This window comes from Ilyonectria robusta (assembly GCF_021365365.1).
Source record: "Ilyonectria robusta strain PMI_751 chromosome Unknown BGZ61scaffold_13, whole genome shotgun sequence".
Lineage (NCBI taxonomy): Eukaryota > Fungi > Ascomycota > Sordariomycetes > Hypocreales > Nectriaceae > Ilyonectria > Ilyonectria robusta.
Window position 1 is genome coordinate 155,784 of NW_025764447.1, and position 19,019 is coordinate 174,802.

Below are 19,019 nucleotides of genomic sequence, written 5' to 3' on the forward strand. Positions count from 1 at the left end.
CTGTCTAGCTAGCACACACACCTTTTAAAGGGTGACCCGGCCAGGGCCCGATGGACCTAATCAAGTATCCTTCGTTCATCTACACGAATTACACCGTGGCGTCAGCGTTCGCTCTCGTATTCCGGAACAACCCTCGGACATATCCCCACAACCCCCCAGCACAAAGCTGCACCAACAGGTGGAGAGGAAGCAACAGCTTGGGATCAGCGGGGATTATCGTTCTGATTTAGACCGAACGACGAAGCTGCACGGACAGCAGAATGAGACGAATCAAAAGATCATCGTGTGATCCCTTATGATAAACCCAAGACACCCTAGGATTCCCCGCATCCCCACACTTCTTCCCTAGCTCTCCACGTCATGATCTTGTGTCTGGAGGTCTGGAAGGCATACTAAAGACGGGATCATTTTGATTAGATGTAGGTAGGCATGGCAAACCCTAGGATCAGTCTATGAACTGAAGAAACATTCTGTTCTGTGTGTACTACGATTATTAGGTGATTTCGCCATATTCATGTGCGCCCACTCATCATCAGCTTAGGTAGGGACAGGCAGGTGTCTATCGTAACCCCTGGATCTTAGCTCTGGCACTGATGAATAACTTGCTATCTCCAGAGTCATTTCTCCGTACCCATACATACCTCTCGGTTCTTGTCGAAGCTTGAATCGAGCTACAAGGGTCTCAGTTAAGCCTTTCTCCTCACCTTGGTAATCGGGCATCGGTGTAAGTCAGGGCGAAGATCGACAGACAACTATAGTTTTAGAATTGGCCAGGCTTCTGTGTGACCTTCAATGTGCCACATCCATCATTACTCCTAACCGTTGCCCAATATGGCGCTGTGAAAACACGATTTGCGAGGTCAGACACTCGTTCTGGCCATCACTTTGGCATCATGCCAGGCTTTTCTGTTCCTCGGTTTCGACCAAGGGGTTATGGCTGGGCTGATTGGAGCAGAAAATCGTTTTGAAAGAGACTTTAATCACCCTGATGCTGATATGCAGGGTAATATTACAGCTTTGTACGACATTGGCCGGTGGTCGGGTTGATCATGTGCTACTTTATCGCCGAGAGATTTGGTCGCAGAACCATGTTGATCGCTGGCCGTAGTATCATGATTGTTGGAGCTGCAATTTTGGCTTCATCTTACACAGTCGCACAACTCATCGTCGGTCGCATCGTCACGGGGATTGGGAACGGAATGAACTCTTCGACGGCCCCCGTTTACCAGAGGGAATGTTCATCGGCTGCTATCCGAGGTGCGCTGTTGACCCTATAGGGCACAGTGACGATTCTAGGAGTTGTGATTTCTTACTGGTGAGTACACGTCGATGGCTTGGACATGGTATGGTGTCGCTAACTCAAGTTTCCCCAGGATGGACTATGGGACTAGCTTCACCGAGTCCTCGCTTCAGTGGAGATTCCCTCTTGCATTCCAAGCTCTATTTGCCATCTTGCTCATCTTGCTCATCTTGCAAGTCATTGGTCTTCCCGAATCCCCTCGATGGCTCGTCCAGCACGAGCAGTACGAAGAGGCTCGCCATATCATCGCGGCCATTGCCGATAAGCCCGATGACGATGCGGATGTTAATCGAACCTTACTCGATATCCGCAATGGCTTGGAAGAGGAGCAAAAAGATGGCCCTTCAGCATCAAGGAACTTCTCTTCTGGGGCGAGGTCCAGAACTTGCGGAGACTGCTCATTGCCATCTCCATCCAGCTTGTACAGCAGTTCTCGGGCAGCAACATGATCAACTACTATGCGCCCGTAATCTTCCAAGGTAGCATTAGACTCAGTCGAAATACTTCCCTCATTGTCGGAGGGTTTTCGCAAATCACCTACCTTATTGGAAGCTGCATTCCAGTCTTCTGGATGGATCGCTATGTAGGTAAGCTGAGTTTAAGCATTCAAGTCAGCAAACCCGAATTTTCTTTTTTAAAAAAAACATATAGTATAACTAATTATGCATTCTTAATCTTAAGTAACCTAAATATAATTATAAGAAAGATTGAAGGTTGATTTGGAATTTAAAACTTATTTCTCTTTCCATCATCTCCCCGGCTTCTGGATCCAATTCGGTTCTCCAGATGAACATGGGCCAAGGTTTGTCCTCCCTTCTCTCACTTCTGCTCCGCGAAGATGCTAAATTTATTCCCTCATTTAGGCAAGACTTCATGTATCATGCCCATGGCTGTGGCCGTTCTGGCCGATAAGATCTTTCTATGTAGGCTGGTCGTTCCTCGTCCTCTTCTCCTACAAACGGCGCAGGTGATCCAGAGCCGAATCGGTGGACTTGTTGGTCGGGCTGTTCGTCACATCCCCTATTATCGACGATCACCGACACAAATGGACAACCTTGATCTTTTTCAGAGCATCCATCAAGACATGCGCAGTTCAGGCAGCATCATGCTCTGTCTTCCCGAGCACATGTTGTCATTCAAGCTGAGCGGGATCCAGCGACTGGCAGACGGAGGGCTCAAGTTGGCCAAGAGGATGATTGAAATTCAGAAATGGCTAGAAAATTTGTGTCGCGACGTTCTCGATGAATCGGACTATACGCTCTCGGCAAAGATGCAGCTGATATACCCCAGTGGCACCCCAATGACGATCGACGGCCATCCTCAGCGTTGGCAATTAGTCGAGGAGCTCTTGTTACTTATTGAAGATCACGTTCCATACCTTCAATCGAGATTCGGGGGTGGCATCGACATATTGTAGCGGCACCAAGGCTATCCGATCATCCATTTCTTGCGCGCCGAAGTCGAGGATAGGCTCAACGCACTTCTTGTCAACGACGTTCGCGAAGGCCGTCTTCCTCAGCTCCAGTTAAAGAACACAAGCAACGTCAATGCGCTGAGGGACGTTGGCTTGATCGTATCGGGCGTCGATGTCGACCTGCCTACCTGGGAACAAGCTGCTGAATCCCTAACAGACGACGTCTTTGGCTTGAAGAACCTTTACCTGCTTCGGGGTCTCATTTCCCAACGTTTGTTGCTGGTATGCCTAAAGAAATGATGGAACGTGCAGTATAGTCTGCATCCCCAACGAGCCCCTATTGCAGTCCCTTTTGAAGCAAAAGGCATTCCCTCGCCAACTGCGGAGTATGGCTATCCGGATACAGCCTTAGTGTTAACATACCTTGCCTTCTACTAGATAGGACTTACAAAGCACCAGGTAACTCAAGCCTCCTGCATATTCTACAGTCTGATGATCCTCCTACATAGTACAAGCAATTGGTTCACGGGTATAAGCTACCGGCCCGCCTCAAACACTGGAACTTGCTCCACACCGACGATGAGGCCCAGATCGAGGAACTATGGACATACTTGAGGCTCGACAGAGGCGTACTAAACTACTTCATAGACAACTTTGCATTCCTAGTATATGCAAAACAGTTTAGGACCAAGCTTCAGACTTTAGGCTGGGACATCCCCCTTTTGTCAAATAACGCCTCCTCAAGGAATCTCACCATGGGCTTCAGCAGGACTAATGATAACAAGACCATGCTCCCTCAGTCAATTAAGCAGGACGACTTACCCAGCCTCGTACAGACAAATGCAGAAGTTCTCGGTTACCTCTTAGAGCCGCGGAACCAGAAGTGCATTCAAGCCGTCAACAGAAATGGTCGGCACCTGACCGAGAAGGGACTGCTGGAACTTCTTGGCAACAAACAGATACGCATTCTCATCGATGCGGGAGCTTACATCTTGGAGATGGAGAATCTAGATCTTGCAGCCGCCTGGCTTGACATCTATTCCGAGGCTCAAGATGCCGTCTACTTTGACCGTAATAACAGAATCATGGTCCGCGCCCGTTTTCAGAAGGCCCCTGTGCCTCTTCTTGCAAGTCTATTTGCCGAGAATCTCGAGGAATGCGTTGTATACATCGATGAAGCACACACGCGTGGTACGGATCTAAAGCTACCTGTTAACGCCAGAGGGGCCGTGACGCTTGGCCTTGGCCAGACAAAAGACCAGACAGTTCAAGATGAGCAGGCGACCTAACTTCGCACGAGCATGATAATTGACAGGCATAGCGACGATGAGACTCAGACAGCTTGGCTCGATGCAGTCCATAGCACTCGTTATGCCTCTTGAGGTGTACCAGAACGTTCTCGATCTCCGACCTAGCGAGGACCGCACGCAATCACAGGTGGTATCTGCGGACGTAGTGTACTGGCTGCTCGAGTAGAGCTGTAAGGCAAATGAGAATATGATGTCTCTCCATACGGTACAGGGGTTTGACTTCTATCGGCGCACTAATGCATTGTGGAAGTACTCGGACTTTTCCACTAATATAGAAGACAGGCTACAGCTTCTCAATGCCATCCAACGGCGAGAAGACCAGACTCTTGAGCAGCTTTATGGTCCCAGACAGTCCAGACTGACCTCGGGAGCCACGGCCCAGCTCGAATTTGAATGCTTGAAGGCGTTTGCCACCAATTTGAGCCAGCAGAACGTTGACCCATCGGGACACGACTCGTCAGCATTCCAAGAGGTTGAGCAGGAGCGAGAGGTCGAGTTTGAGATCGAGCAGCTTCGTGAGAAGCAAAAGCCCGTGAACTACCTCGCGCTCACTTTCCCTGGGCTCGATCCCACCATCTTACGTTTCGCCCAGACCGGAGAGCTTCAAGAAGGCGGCAATTTCACCCAGGGGTTTGACTTCCTAAGTAGGACGAAGATAGGACGGAAATTCAGCATAAAGAAGACTCCCTCTAGGTTCTTTACCTCGAGGCAGTTCTCCAGAAGTATCGGAAGTGGTCGTTCTAATAAAACCTACGATTTTGTGGTAAGTCTTCCATAAAAAGAATAAGTTAAAACAATTAACTAACGCATGTAGCGGCCCGTTGAATGGGTTCTCTGGAGCGCGGAGACGGAGACAGCCCTCATCGTTATTCCTGAAGAGGCCGAGCTTCTTATTGCGATGTTTCGCGACACGAGCAAGATATGTGTGTTGCTGCTGACTTATTCTGCACCAGTTACGAAGTCTATGTAGCTGTTCAACACGCTTAAGTACTTTACAATACCAGTGCGAGAGAAGAGCCCAGCGTTTCCTCTATAGCTCTTAATTGAGATTGGGGTTCTTGTGCTTGTACTTTGATTTCACAGAGTATACGCCGCTTGTTATATGGTTGGGAGTCGATGAAGCGACCGCGCCGTCAACCGGTCTTTTGAATGAGCCATCGCAGGAGACAATTTCAGTTGCGCGCGGCTTATTCGTCGACCAGCCTCTGAAGTTTCTCCTAGAGTGGCTGACATATCGACGCCAGACGTTAGACATTATGCGCACCCGGATGGGCTATATATGTCAGAGGCGGAGGCTGTACAGTGAGCATTCTTTTTTCACTCAGGCAGTTGATTAGTCCTGGATTTGAGGGGCCGGGGTTGGCTAAGAAAGAGATTTGGATATTGGTAGATAGGTAGATATACCACTTCATTATTTGGACCTGAAATCACTTTGAGATTCGATACAAACTGAACCAGCATATCACAGTTTTTTTCCCCAGGAGGCAGTTGACAAGCCACCCGTTGAAGAACAGGTTTAATTACTTTGAAAGCTCTTCCTTAAGAAGCTCCTTCAAGTCGTCGTCAACACGTCCAAAATAATCTGTACATCAGTTAACACTGCAATAGTAGCTAAAGACATCATCAGAGAGCGAGCGTAACTTACCCAACACCTTGTTCTTCAACCTATCGGGAATATCTCGCAACGTTGGCAGAATATTATGCAGGAACTGCTCCTTGTCATCCGGCTCCTTGCAAATGATATCCCAGAGCATTCGAGCCTGGACAAAATCCTTGTCGTTAACAGACGTCGAGAACGCAGTCACATGTCCGGCCCATAGCTCATGGGTTGGCATCTGCACCCGCTTGCTCACGGTGACAGGGCGGAGTTCCGAGAAGACGTAGTCGGGATCGCCACCGTAGTTGCCATTCGAGGTCCCAGGGCCATCTCGGACGTACGGAGAGTACACGGTATTGGTTGGCTTGTTGCACGGGAGCTGGAAGTAATTCGGCCCAACTCTGTAGCGGTGGGCGTCGGGATAACTGAACATCCTGGCTTGAAGGACTGTGGTAATCTCAGTTAGCTACGTTGTGAGAGACATGGTGTTTGTACATACCGGGATCAGCAGATGGTCCAATGCCTGGAACCATGTTGGAAGGTGAGAAGCAGGCTTGCTCAATGTCCTGGAAGTAGTTCCTGGGCTATTTAAATACCGTCAGCTGTTCGTGTCATACATGCTGGAATTTAGGGATACTCACATTCTCGTTGAGCGTCAACTTTCCAACGAGACGCAAGGGATACTCGTCAAACGGCCAAGTGTAGGTGTCATCAAAGATGTCAATCGGAGCAGACCTGACCTCTTCAGGCCTCATGACCTGGATGAAAACCGACCAGCTGGGATAATCGCCCTTCTCAATGGCCTTGAAGAGATCCTTGACGTGGTAGTCGGGCTCGGATCCGGCCAGGCGGACAGCGGTATCGGCATCCATGGTCTTGATGCCATCATCGGGCTGCCAATGCCACTTCACGTAGACATAGCTTCCATCCTAGATTCCGTGAGCTTGAGTCAACGGCAAATAACAAGAAACAAGGCTTACGGCTTTGTTCAAGGTGTAGGTATGGACACTGAATCCGTTGATGTTTCTCAGCGAAGCCGGAATCCCGCGCTGCCCAAACAGATGCATCAATGCATGGATTCCTTCGGGATTGTTGACGTGAAAGTCCCAGAACATGGTGTTGTCGGGGCAATTGGTCTGAGGATGCCGCTTATGGCTTCGGTTCATCGAGGGAAACTTGATGGGATCCCGAATGAAAAAGACCGGAAGATCATTGAAGACAAAGTCCTGAATACCTTCTTCGGTATAGAACTTGGTTGCCCAACCTCGAACATCGCGAACTGTGTCGCTGGATCCCTTCTCGCCCCCGACAGTTGACATGCGAGTGAGCACTTTGGTCTTCTTTCCAACGCCGGTCAGGAAATTGGCGTCGGTAAAATCCGAGACATCTTCAAGAACCTCGAATTCACCAAAGGCACCCGCGGCCTTTGCATGAACGCTTCTGCAGTAGGGTATGAGTCTATACGAGCTCACAAAACAGGGCCGACTGGTTCTTACCGCTCAGGAATGCGCTCACGGGCGAAATGAGCCAGAACCTCGACGGTTTGCACGTCGCTCAGGACGACCAAGCCACCATTGCTGGTGCCGTAGCGGACCTGCTGAACTGAACCGGGGTTCTCACTCGGCTGGCCTAGAGAATGGCGGTCAGGGAGCATTCGGCCAGGACAGAAAGGGAAACGGTCTTACCGTTGGCGAGTGTGTACAGAGGATTCTCGGTCGAGGTGGACTATGATAGGTGGGCCAAGGATACTTGAACATGCATCAGAATTCAAAGCTCACCATGATGATATCTTGTACTTGATTGTAGTCGAATGTAGTCAATTCTAGTCAATTCAACGAGCCGAAGACGAGGACAGCGATGCACCGACGACGCCTTCACTCGCCAGATTCCTCAAGTGAAACACCATTGTCTTATCATTTTCCCTCCAACATGCCTGTCTCGCACAACGCCATGATTGGAATAAGCTCTCATCAATTGACTTCAAGGTGCAACGCCGCAGTAGCATTACGCCCGCCATTGCGTCACGATGATGACCATCCGCCGCATCCGAGTCCTCGCAGTGGCCGAACCCCGCCCTGTAACCTCGTGTTAGCGTTGGGTCATGATGGCATCACCAGTCATCACACACTTCCAGATGCGACTGCTGCAACCCCAACAGCCAATGCTTTGAGACACATTGGGCCGAAACAAAGCAAAAAGGCGGAGAGTTGTGGAAGCGAGAAACACACTTTCTTATCGCACCAATCTGTGCCATCTAATGTGTCGCGCTAATCCAGCCCAGTCTCTCTGCGAAAGCTTGCATAAACTCGACGGTTGTCATTGGGTCGATTGTCATGCCAGAATCGTCTAGATCTCTGATCATCACATCTTGGCACTACTGCCGACCCTCCATTTGAAACTGGGATGAGGGCACACGACCCTCTTCTGAGTCAACCAGGCCACGGCCAGCATACTTCGACGGGCTCAGATATGAGGGTAGAAGTACTTCCGTCTGTCACTCTCCCCTCCCACTCCATCGTTGCAATTTTTGACCTGTAGAACACACATTGTCGCAATCATGAAGACTACAAACCGTCCAGATGAGTGGAAGATCGAGCAGGGACTGTCTGGAGCTGTGCTCCCAGTCCTTGACATGACAGGACCCAAGACCGAGCGTCTAGATCCCCAGGTTTTTGGCGAGCTCACCAAAGATGAGAAAGCTATCAAGGATGTTGGCGACCCCGAGAAACTCTTTTCCAGGGAGCGAAAGGGCTGGATCGGGTAAGTTGCAGCTTTGGTCAAGACATGGAGCATCTATCGCTCTAGGATTGAGATTTGTGCTGACCGATTCTCGCCTCCAGCTTCGTCGAGTGGGAGAACTACCCCGAGAAGAAGGCCGCCGCACACAAGATCTTGACGTCCCAGACCTTCCCGCCAAACCCCGAGTTCCAGCTCGGCCCCATCCCTGGAACAAACCCAGTGCTTCCCGGTACCCATTGGAAGATGTGGCACCATGCTCTCGGCGGCGAACTCGACAAAATCCCCGAGGACTCTTGGTCTACCGTCCTCAAAGAGAAGCACGCCGACATGCTCCACCTGCTCCAATTCCCGTACAACGGAGAGCCTCCGAAGCGTCTCGTCACCGACAAGGTGATTACTCCCAACCCGCTGCATTTCGTGAGGAACCACGGAGGCATCCCCATTGTCAACAAGGAAGACTTCAGCTTCATCCTCGACGGCCTCGTGGCCAAACCTCAGTCGTTCACGCTGGACGACATCATGGATGAGTCCAGGTTCCCGCGCATGGAGAAGACCATCACGATGCAGTGCTCTGGAACGCGCCGCATTGAGCAGATCCTCAAGTACCCTGGCCAGGGCGACGAAGTTCCCCAGGCACCATGGGCGGAGGGCGCAATCGGCAATGCTCGATACACTGGTATCAGCCTCAAGAAGGTTATCAAGGCCTGTGGCGGATTGATTGATGGTGCGAAGCACTTGGAATTCTACGGTGCCGACACCTACTTCAAGGACGACAAGACCATGAACTATCTCGTCAGCGTTCCATGGTCCAAGGTCAAAGCAAATGAAGTCATGCTGGCTTGGGACATGAACGGAGAGCCTCTACCTCGCATCCACGGATATCCACTGCGTATCATGGTCTTTGGATATATCGGAGCTCGAAGCGTAAAGTGGCTCTATCGCATCAAGGCCATCAAAAACCCTTCCCTCGCCCCAGTGCAGAGCCAAGAGTACCTCTACTTCCCCCAACAGGTGGGAAAGCACAACTTCAAGCTCACAGACGGCATTCAGATTCAGGAAATGCCAGTCAGCTCAGCCATCATGTCGCCATGGACCAAGCAGGTCGTCATCCACAATGGCAAGATTCGCTGCAAGGGCTGGGCGTACTCTGGAGGTGGCCGCTGGCCTGAACGCGTTGAACTGTCCGCTGACGGTGGCTTCAACTGGTACACGGTCCCGGTTGAGAACATGTCCAAGAAGCGGCAGTGGACTTGGCGTACCTGGGAGATCGACCTGCCTTGCGATGTTGAGGGCTGGGTTGAAATTGTTTGCCGTTGTTGGGACAACTCATTGAATACCCAGCCACCGGATGTCCGAACCGCTTGGAACTGGGGTCTGCACGTCACAAGCTCTTGTCATCGAATCTCGGTGTACAGCGTCAACAAGAGCAAGCCTCTGACCAAGGCTCGTCTTGATGAGTTTGAGAACAAGCACATTCCGTTCGGCCCCATCACTGTACCTTTGGCATTCCCTGCTCAGAGTTGGGAGGAGTACGGCAAGTACTGGGAAAATCATGATCCGCGTGATGCGGAGGATGATTGATTCGATCGTTCTATACTCAGAATAAAAGTATCCCCCATGGCAGCTTCTATCCCGTAGTCTAGTCATTTTCTAATTATCATTATCTGTATTACTCCATATCGACTATCGCTGGACACCTCTCCTAGAGGAGATAGACATTGACATTTGTGATAGTGGACGCTACAAGTAGAATACTCAAACATACACGCACCGATTTCAAATATACATACACAGCAGGGATACCTTAATAAAACTAGTCCCAATTAGGAAAGGCCTGTTTCTTCTCAGACCCCCCAAGCAATTCTTCCTTTATCTCAAGTGAGGCCGAGGTACGAGAGCCCCCGCAAGAGCGTAGCGATAGAGGGTGCCCCGGAGCTGCCCCGGAGCGCAGCGTAGGTCGCAGCGTAGGTCGCGGCGGGCCGAACGTATTCTGTCAATTCACCAAAAGAAAGCCAAAAGATATAAAAGCCAGCTGCAGGCATTATAGTAAGAGAGTGTACCTGTTATTAGCAGGTCGAGAGAGAGGAAATTAGTTCTATCCGAATTGGGGCTAGTAAGATTAGCTAGATAATAGCTATTAAGCTCGGGCAGGCTCGTCATAAAGAAGCGCCACACTCACAACTGGCTAATCCTGCGTTACAGTCTGCAGTTTGTTTCTAGCGCCAATGCGGGAGGCCGACCAGGAGCCGTGAGGGGTCTCCATGACCAACACAGGGAAAAAAGGGAATAACTTGGCTCTCTGCTCCCTCACGATGATCTTTGTTAACAAGCTTCCCTCTCCCCAAGCTGACCACAACACGCCAGAAGTCTTTCACAGAAGCCACAGCCATCTTCCTCATGGCTGATACCAACCCTCTATATCTCGTCCAAGGCGTCCCCGGAAAGGGTCACGGTCTTGTTGCAGCTTCAAAGATCTCCAAAGGCACACGCATCCTCTCCGAGGCTCCCCTGATACAGGTGCCTCGAGATGTGAATGACAAGGATCAACTTCGTCGTTCCATAGCCGCCAAGCTTGCCTCCCTCTCAGAGGATCAACGACGGTCATACTTCGCATTGAAGAATTCTCATGCAGAAGAGGGCAGCGAACTCGGGATCGCTAAGACGAACGCTCTCCCTTTGGGCTCGGGTGCGCCTAAAGGGGCCGTTTTCTTGGTTGCGTCTCGCATCAATCATTGCTGCCATCAGAACGCCCAGAATACCTGGAATGAGAAGCTTCAGAAACTCACAATTCATGCCTGTCAAGACATTGAAGAAGGAGAAGAAATCACCATCACGTACCTGTCAGAGCATGCAGGCTATGTGGCCCGCCAGCGCACTCTTCAAGCCAGGTTTCGCTTTCGCTGCTCCTGCCATGTCTGTTCTCTGCCCATTTCCGATCGCAAACTGAGTGATGGCAGGCTGCATGAGATTCAGAAGCTAGACGATGCAATCGGTGACGGAATGGCGCTTCTTTCCACCCCTCTCGACACCCTCCACAACGTGCAGAGATTGTTGGAGCTGCTCAAAGTCGAGGGCCTTGGCGATGCAAGCGTCCCCAGAGCTTATTATGACGCATTTCAGGTCACTGTCACTCATGGAGATCTAGCGAGGGCTAAAGTCTTTGCTGAGCGAGCAATGTCGAGTCGAAAGGTTCTGGAAGGAGACGACAGCCCTGACGTGGAAAGGCTACAGCGACTATACCACAATCCATCTCAGCATAGATCCTACGGCATCTCAAACAAGTGGAAATCTAGTATTGGAGACTTCCCAAAAGAATTGGCGGCTGATGAGCTTGAACTTTGGCTTTGGCGGCAGCAAAAGCCTTGCGACTTGCAATTTGCAGACCTACGATGCGAGCCAACCTTCCCAGCGTTTGAAAATCTTCCTGGGGAACACGACGTCAACTTCGAGTTCTACGAAAGTACGGTCGGGGTTACTCTTCATCCAAACAAGCATTGGGCTTTCTTGGGCGAAATCGTGGACGTGGAAGCTATGTTCCGCTTGAGGCTTATCGTCAAGGACAGGAACGAGCAAGAGATCCCGGTTGCTTTCTACACTAACCAAGCTGGGTACGAACTAGCTCCCTCGATGCGCGTGGTTGGATATACTGTTGTAATACTCTACGCCGAACAACATGGATTTTTGGATCTTACTTTCGGTATCCGTCTTGAGAGACCAGAGCTTCTGAGGGTAAGCCCGGAATAACATCCACAATGGGGCTTTCCTGCTAATCGTTATTAAAAATAGATATTTCCTGTCTCTCTAAATGAATTGCATCTGCTGAGTGACAGAGTGCAAAAGCATGCCAAGGTTGTCGATGGCATGAGAACTTGCCAGGGCTGCAATAGCAAATCAGCTTCCCTACGGAAATGCGCCAGGTGTGGTTTCTTCTGGTACTGTAACAAGGTAGGAGACCCCAGAACAACAGAAACTCGTACCTTTCTGATCACCCGATATCCTAGTTCTGCCAGACTATGGGTTGGAATGACAACGGCCACAAGAAGGATTGCAAACTTCTAAAAGATCCTGACCTGAGGGGACTGTTTCTTCTGAAGTGGAACAACTATGACAGGCACATGACCTTTCCTTTGAGGTTGGAAGATTAAATATGTAGCAGCTTAGGGCTGTTCGATGGAGACACACCTCTACACCGGGCTGCGTACAAGGGACTTAAGGACGTCGTTACATATCTACAAGAAAATGCGAACAAAAAGCTGCGAGACAACAACAGTAGAACTGCCTTGCATCTAAGCAGCGATAGCGGGAATAGAGGAAGGAGTAAAGTCGCTCGTTGAGATAAGTACCGACAAGGAGGCCAATAATAGGGACGGCTGGACGCTGCTGCACCTACGGCCTGGAGCGGGCACACGGGGACGGTGTGGGCGCTCGTCAAGGAGCTCGAGGCCGACAAGGAGGCGCAGGATGAGGCCGGCCGGACGCCGCTGCACTTGACAGCCAGTAAGGGATAGCTAGGCTACTCGCGTAACATTTTAGCCAACACCCCGCCCATGTCCTGCTGCCCTTCTTTGTTTATATAGGTGCCGTCGTCCTAAGACAGTGATAGTCCCTGGACTTCAGTCTTAGGACTAAGCTAGCCCTGGAACTCCGGTCGTCACAGGACAGAGATAGTCCTGGCATAGGGGCAGCCTGGGGATATAGGTTGTCATGGGACGTTTCTAGGCCTAGAATAATGGTAGTTCTAGGGCTTCAATCGTTCGGCGGTATTCGGACGTCGTAGGAAATCGGGGAGGCTTGTTCAAAGTCGGGCTTGAGATACTACAATTCCTGGCATTGATGACTATGAGATGTCGAGGAAAGAAGTGGGTGATACATAGTGGGATACGAAGCGTTGTTTTCTTTCGCTTCCTGTGGTGCATCCTTGATGCCGAAGGCGCCTAAGCGTTCAGACCTGTCATTGACGGCTCCGGACAGTTCAGGTCCACCTACAGATGACGCGGCCTGCACGAATAATGGTACGTACGACCAATAGAAATAAAACTACAGCCAGAAAACACGCCCCTCTATGCGCGTGACCTCTCTGGCCTCAGCTACGGCGCTTCGGGGCTGTCCTGCCTACCCAATCGACTTAGATTCTTAGGCAATTTAGAATTGAAACCTGATTAGACAAAGCCGAGTATTAGGTGGAGTATAGGTACAAAGTCATAAAACCAAGGGCTAACTGACCCGAGAGAGCCTGGAATTGTATATATATTAGTAGAGGGCCTCTACCTGAGGTGGGCGGGGTTGATTTTGACGGTGCTAGCAAAGTCTGCTTAGTCAAGCCCCTGGGTACCCTTGGTACCCTCATTTAGAGCATGTTAATTGGACCGGGATTCTAGTCGATACCAGTCCGGAGGCTTGTGAGCATCCGGAGATTGGGGAAATCTCCCCGGGCAGAATTATCATCACCTGATCAGCTACTCCGTAGAATATGGTGTACTACTAATGCCAGCCTCTACCAAAAAGCTCTCATGCTGTGTCAGGCTTAACAGCTTTCTTCTTTAGTAACTAGATATACATATCCGCATGCGTTAATAACCGGCGGTATATACTGGATACTGCCACTCTCACGTCGACTAGAGAAGTATCAGAAGTGCATGTACAAGCGAGTCAAGTAACGAATTAACGGCCCCACCCCCTTCTATAGGATGTCCTCATTAACTCTTCACCCAAATAGAGACAGCGTAAGACGAGCACTCGATGAACCGGCTGCCAATTTGCTGTTTTGGTAAAGGAATAGCTAGGTAAGACCATGTAGACGTTACGACGCTCACAGAAGCTGAAGCAAGCATCTTAACGTAGACAAACGTCATGTTTGAGCTAGCGCCAGTCTCGTTTCGGCCGGAGGGCTTCGGTGCTGTCCCGGCCGGTTGGCTTTGGTCCCGTCGCCGCGGAGGGCCTCAGTTCCGTTCCGGATATGGATAATAGCGCCAGCGACAAATCCGCAATGTAGAATATCGAACATTTCCTTATTCACCGTTGGACCTTGTCCCTCAAGTGCACCTTTACGTGATCCACCATGGAGGATCGGACTGCTCCATACAAGATTTGCGTTTTCGGCCCTGGCGACGCCGGCTGCATCATCATCCGCGAAGCTTGCCGCCTACCAGAGTTTGAAATCGTCGGAGTTTTCGTGTTTCAAGAACAAAAGGACGGTGTTGATGCAGGCACACTGGCCGGTATCAACCCAATTGAGGTCAGAGCAACGCGCAGCTGGGAAGAGTTCTTGGCCATCGACTGCGATGTTGTGGTTCACACGGCTCTCGATTCTCCGGCGACACCTCCGCTTTCGACGTATATAAGACTACTCGATGCAGGCAAAAATGTCCTGACGACCCATCCGTACAGCTACCTTCCAGCACGGGACAAACGTTTCGGAGACGAGATCAAGGCAGCATGTCAGCGAGGAAAAGCAACTTTTCATGCTGGAGGTCTTAACCCCGACTTCATGACACAGCGCTTCACTACCTTGCTGACGGGGCTTTCAAACGATGTTAAACGAATCAAGATCGAAGAGTATTTCGATTGTGCCGATCAAAAAAATACAGGCCTGCTGAAAGTCATTGGTCTGGGAGGAGTTCCAGATGAGACTATCGACGAGAACAGCCCTGCAATATGGTATCAGAAGCATTATAACTACCAAATGATCCAGCATCTGGGCGAAGAGTTTGGGGTCAAGATTTCGAGGATCGGCGGGGACAAGCAAGTATTCGCCGCGCCGCGAGACATCACCCGGCCGGTTATGGAAATCAAAAAGGGCGAGACCGGCCGCATTTCATATACGTCCACAGGATATCTCGAAGACGACGCTCCTTTTATCAGTATCACGATTACATATTTCTTCGACACTTTGATGAGGCCTGAGCATCTTGAGCCTGATAACACATATATCGTCACTATTGAAGGTCGTCCTTCAACTCGAACAGTTCTCAGCATCCGGCCGTCATATCTGACAGAGACAAAGGAGATGCAGAATGAGCCTGCGGCACCCGCTTACTTTACGTTTGCTGTTACGATACTCCAGGCTGTACCTGTTGTTGTCGCGGCGCCGCCCGGGTTTAAAGCACCGGATATCCCTGTGGTGCATTGGAAGAAGGACCAGAGGAAGAGTGTAGGCAGATGTTACGCAGAGCATTAGTATTAGTCGGATCAACATTGAAAGAATTATCCTAGTAGCATGAGAAACGTGTTTCAGTGACGGAAACCTGAAATCTTTTCGGGTGATAGCATTCCCGTCCCCTTGGTTGGTTGTCATTGACTTGACTCGCAGGTTGATCTTGCAGGCCCGTGGGACTAGATAGGCGGACACCTTTTAGCCACAAAATATGGATTTATTGTCCTTTCCAACTTTCATACGTTGTCAATGTTCTTCCCACGTCTTTAAGCCCAGAAGAGCCTTGAATTTGTCTTGGCGATTTTAGATGTGGGAACTGACCTCGCAAAAGCGGCTTTGTTTATTCCACGTCATCCAGAACCGCGAGACCTCATTGAAAGGCATGAGTGACATCTGATATTAGCACCATCAACTTAGTAATAGAGGCCAATAAAAGTCCCTGATTGCCTATTCGCCGATTCAAAATGCGGATGGTCCCGTGATTAATGACGTTGGGAATGGTGTAACATCAGCTGCATTGCCTTTTTGGCTGTGTTACCAATAACTAGATTTCTCTCCACCAATGATAAACCGAGTGTTCAGCTGCTTCTAAGACAAAAACAACCATTTGGTCGATTCCCAGCCCTTCTTCTTCTGAATTCGGACCCCAAATCCTTCGCCATTATTAATCGGCTTGCCCGCCGCTTCAGAGAAACTACATCTCATCTTGACTGGGACCTTGAAGTCAACATCCTGGCCCAATGGCGAAACGTCAAAGCCCAGGAGCAGACAGGTCACAAAGCCCAAGTTCTCCGCAAAGGCAAAGTTGCGCCCGGGGCACAGGTTTCGGCCGCCGCCAAAGGGAATAAACGACAACCGCTTTGCCTTTTCAGTCTGAACATTCTCTTTTCCACTCATCTCGATAAACCGCTCGGGGTCGAATTCGTCTACGTTGTCACCCCAAACACCCTTCAGACTGTGGAGAACCTCGGCGGACATCTGTACGTTGAGACCCTTCTTCAGCAGATACGAATTGCCCTTTCCGTCCGAGACGGTGGTGTCCTCCAATACTCTGCGGTTACCCACAGCCTGGTTGGAGAGTCGAATAGCCTCGCGGTAGCAGCTGACGAGTAGTGGGCACTTCTGGTCTAACGTGGTGATATCGATGGTTACCTCGTTTTCAGTGCCATGTTGTGCCGCCGGCAACGCTTCTTCTCTGAGCCGCATCACGAGTTCGGGCCGGGTGAATATTTGTGCCATGAACCAAAACAGCGTGGGTATAGTGTTGGCCGTGGCGACATGCAGCAAAGCAAGCTCAAAATTGCCAACTTCTGTGCCGGGAAAGCCGTAACTTCGGAGAACGTTTGCTCGGGTTTTCACGATCTGGGCTGCGTCCTCGTGATGGTCCTTTTCCGCACCGTAGTATTCTGCCAGGGCAGCTTGTAGCTTGGCCCTTGCATTGTGAGCTGCTCGTGCTGTGATGGCTGGAAACACGTTCAACAGCAGCATCGGCAAGTCTCGCTCGAAAGTCCTAGAGTGGTCAGTCAGTTTAACCACTAACAAATGTTTACAAATTCCGGGACTCTCCGCACCAAAGATCTTGAACCAGGTCAGGATACTTCTTCATCGGATTGTCGGGTCCGTATAGGGCTTCTGTGGTTGCCAGTGTCATCAAATCTCGCACCCATTGGTAGAGATTAAGAACTTCCAAGGGCTTGCCACTGCTGCCAATGGCGTATAGCTCATTCGATACATAATTGAGAGCGGTTGCGTTCATCCGATGCAGATGTGCACCCGTCATTGCTGGGTGAATCACGGAGAAAAACTCAGGTACAAGGGTAGTTTCCTGAATGATCTTGAGCGCGTCGTTGCTAAACCTGAGCTCCCTCTGTGCAAACTCCACCGCAAAAGGCTCGAACGACAATTTCTTGTTACGATACGCGGACTGAATTATGGCGGAGTCAAATATGACGTAAAGTTTGCCATTGAGGATGGGCAGAGTAGCAATCTGTTCTCGCGTCGAGTCGCTGGGCGATGCATCAGTTTAGGCCCGGATTGTGCTCGTACGAGCCGTGGCTTCCGGACGATTTCGTCTGCCTCGCACTTACTACAGGATCTTGATGTAGCCACCTTGGTGTCGAAGAAGCCCGATTAAGTGTCCGAGAACCGGAATCCTAGGCTTAAGCAGAGGAGGCTCCCGGCTGTCGTTATGTGGAGAGAACAGCTTGTGCAAGAGGGTTGCCGAGATAAGCACGCCCAGAACTGTCAGATATGCTGCCTTTGACTGCTTGTAGTCATCTGCCAGAAAGTTCAGGAAGCCCTGAGACTCCGATGTGACGTTCCCGGCCATGATTTCGACGGAGGTCGTGGTTCGTTGACAGAGATGTGGCAACGGGTCTCCGATGGCAAGGTCCGCCAATGCCTTGCGAGATCGTTAGGACAGAGTGATTCAAAGTTTGGAGAGAAGACAGAGTTTGAAGATACGCAGCGGGAATTTCCAGCCGTTAGCTACTTGGCGTTCGCTTGCCATCACAGGGTACGGATTGGGATGGAGCAATGACGATTAGGTGAGATTTTAGTGCTAGGATGGACCCTGGTCTATGACAACTCGTCATCTTAATCAAGGTTTGATTAGCAAGCGGAAGAAATGATTCGCCAGTTTGGCGCTTTGGGGGGCATCTTACTTCGACGGGTGTTGGCGCTAGGCTTAATTAGTTCCGTCATGATACGATACAATTTATGACTCCCGGATGAATCCCCCTCTTATATTTACTTGTAGATTGTGAAGGGGATAAGTAAAAGCTCAACGATTCCAGAGTCACAGGCTTCGAGCCAGCCGTGAAAACACCGATAAACCTTCCACAGGAATCCCGATGTTGGTCAGGATGTTAGTGAAGAAGTATCAGTCTCGGCTATCTCCGTCAGTCTTGTGAGTCACTTCGACCAGACGCTCTCACACAGTAGATATCTACTCGGATTATGCAATAGCATTTTCATATTACCACCCGCTCTCAATTTGAACTATGCTTTATCTCGCTGTTGATACATTGTTCTCCAAACTTAACGATGACGACGAAAAGTCATTTGCCAAACCTTCAACTGCCGAGTGTGTTGAGTTGTAGTGCGCAATTTCGCTTACTGATCAGGCCAAAGGGTGAAAATACACGCTACACAACCAACGTACGTATTGAAGATAAGAGCCCGAAGCCTTTTAGGTTATATGCGAGGTTACCTAGAGAATACATAATAACAATTACTGGACCTTGACCCCGGTATATCACTGATCGGGATGCCATGGTCAACCATCATACCTCCGCATTCCCGCCTACCCTAGACTACCACGGGGACGTGCACGATTGATACACAACTGTTGCTCCAATTGCTCCAGATATTGATTTATTTATTATTCTTACTCTATTTAACTAGTAGCGATTATCTAGATTATCTGCTGTGTCTAGGGTACGAACTGTGTAGGTCTAGTCGAGATCCAGCCGACTACACTTAGTGTGGGGAGGTATGATAACTCA

At 50.1% G+C, this 19,019-nt stretch overlaps 7 protein-coding genes across 7 annotated transcripts; 5 read left to right on the top strand and 2 right to left on the bottom strand.

Moving 5' to 3' along the window:
* Positions 1 to 360: 360 nt before the first annotated feature.
* Positions 361 to 1,277, top strand: BGZ61DRAFT_494969 (uncharacterized protein; the record flags this gene model as incomplete). The annotated part of the gene is made up of 3 exons (XM_046250816.1): positions 361 to 378; positions 865 to 1,034; positions 1,073 to 1,277. The coding sequence occupies 3 exons, from the start codon at positions 361 to 363 to the stop codon at positions 1,275 to 1,277; spliced, it is 393 nt and encodes a 130-aa protein (XP_046102613.1).
* Positions 1,278 to 2,186: 909 nt separating this feature from the next.
* BGZ61DRAFT_494970 (uncharacterized protein) lies at positions 2,187 to 5,361 on the top strand (the record flags this gene model as incomplete). The annotated part of the gene is made up of 10 exons (XM_046250817.1): positions 2,187 to 2,697; positions 2,728 to 2,996; positions 3,027 to 3,125; positions 3,224 to 3,979; positions 4,056 to 4,166; positions 4,200 to 4,787; positions 4,839 to 4,976; positions 5,013 to 5,027; positions 5,061 to 5,090; positions 5,350 to 5,361. 10 exons carry the CDS (start codon positions 2,187 to 2,189, stop codon positions 5,359 to 5,361), a joined length of 2,529 nt encoding a protein of 842 aa, XP_046102614.1.
* A 26-nt stretch (positions 5,362 to 5,387) lies between these two features.
* BGZ61DRAFT_392834 (catalase-like domain-containing protein) lies at positions 5,388 to 7,473 on the bottom strand. The gene is made up of 8 exons (XM_046242858.1): positions 7,400 to 7,473; positions 7,307 to 7,346; positions 7,118 to 7,250; positions 6,602 to 7,061; positions 6,263 to 6,550; positions 6,121 to 6,205; positions 5,670 to 6,068; positions 5,388 to 5,606 (listed from the first exon to the last, which is right to left on the bottom strand). Exons 1-8 carry the CDS (start codon positions 7,400 to 7,402, stop codon positions 5,545 to 5,547), a joined length of 1,470 nt encoding a protein of 489 aa, XP_046102615.1. The 5' UTR covers positions 7,403 to 7,473; the 3' UTR covers positions 5,388 to 5,544.
* Positions 7,474 to 8,178: 705 nt separating this feature from the next.
* On the top strand, positions 8,179 to 9,941 carry BGZ61DRAFT_479345 (Oxidoreductase, molybdopterin-binding domain-containing protein; the record flags this gene model as incomplete). Its single annotated transcript, XM_046249098.1, has 2 exons — positions 8,179 to 8,381; positions 8,462 to 9,941. 2 exons carry the CDS (start codon positions 8,179 to 8,181, stop codon positions 9,939 to 9,941), a joined length of 1,683 nt encoding a protein of 560 aa, XP_046102616.1.
* Positions 9,942 to 10,757: 816 nt separating this feature from the next.
* On the top strand, positions 10,758 to 12,577 carry BGZ61DRAFT_589479 (uncharacterized protein; the record flags this gene model as incomplete). Its single annotated transcript, XM_046256580.1, has 3 exons — positions 10,758 to 12,089; positions 12,147 to 12,305; positions 12,362 to 12,577. The coding sequence occupies 3 exons, from the start codon at positions 10,758 to 10,760 to the stop codon at positions 12,503 to 12,505; spliced, it is 1,635 nt and encodes a 544-aa protein (XP_046102617.1). The 3' UTR covers positions 12,506 to 12,577.
* A 1,841-nt stretch (positions 12,578 to 14,418) lies between these two features.
* On the top strand, positions 14,419 to 15,537 carry BGZ61DRAFT_533790 (uncharacterized protein; the record flags this gene model as incomplete). The annotated part of the gene is made up of 1 exon (XM_046254055.1): positions 14,419 to 15,537. The coding sequence occupies one exon, from the start codon at positions 14,419 to 14,421 to the stop codon at positions 15,535 to 15,537; it is 1,119 nt and encodes a 372-aa protein (XP_046102618.1).
* A 344-nt stretch (positions 15,538 to 15,881) lies between these two features.
* On the bottom strand, positions 15,882 to 18,122 carry BGZ61DRAFT_454232 (cytochrome P450). Its single transcript, XM_046246182.1, has 3 exons — positions 17,601 to 18,122; positions 17,085 to 17,519; positions 15,882 to 17,023 (listed from the first exon to the last, which is right to left on the bottom strand). Exons 1-3 carry the CDS (start codon positions 17,840 to 17,842, stop codon positions 16,102 to 16,104), a joined length of 1,599 nt encoding a protein of 532 aa, XP_046102619.1. The 5' UTR covers positions 17,843 to 18,122; the 3' UTR covers positions 15,882 to 16,101.
* Positions 18,123 to 19,019: the final 897 nt, after the last annotated feature.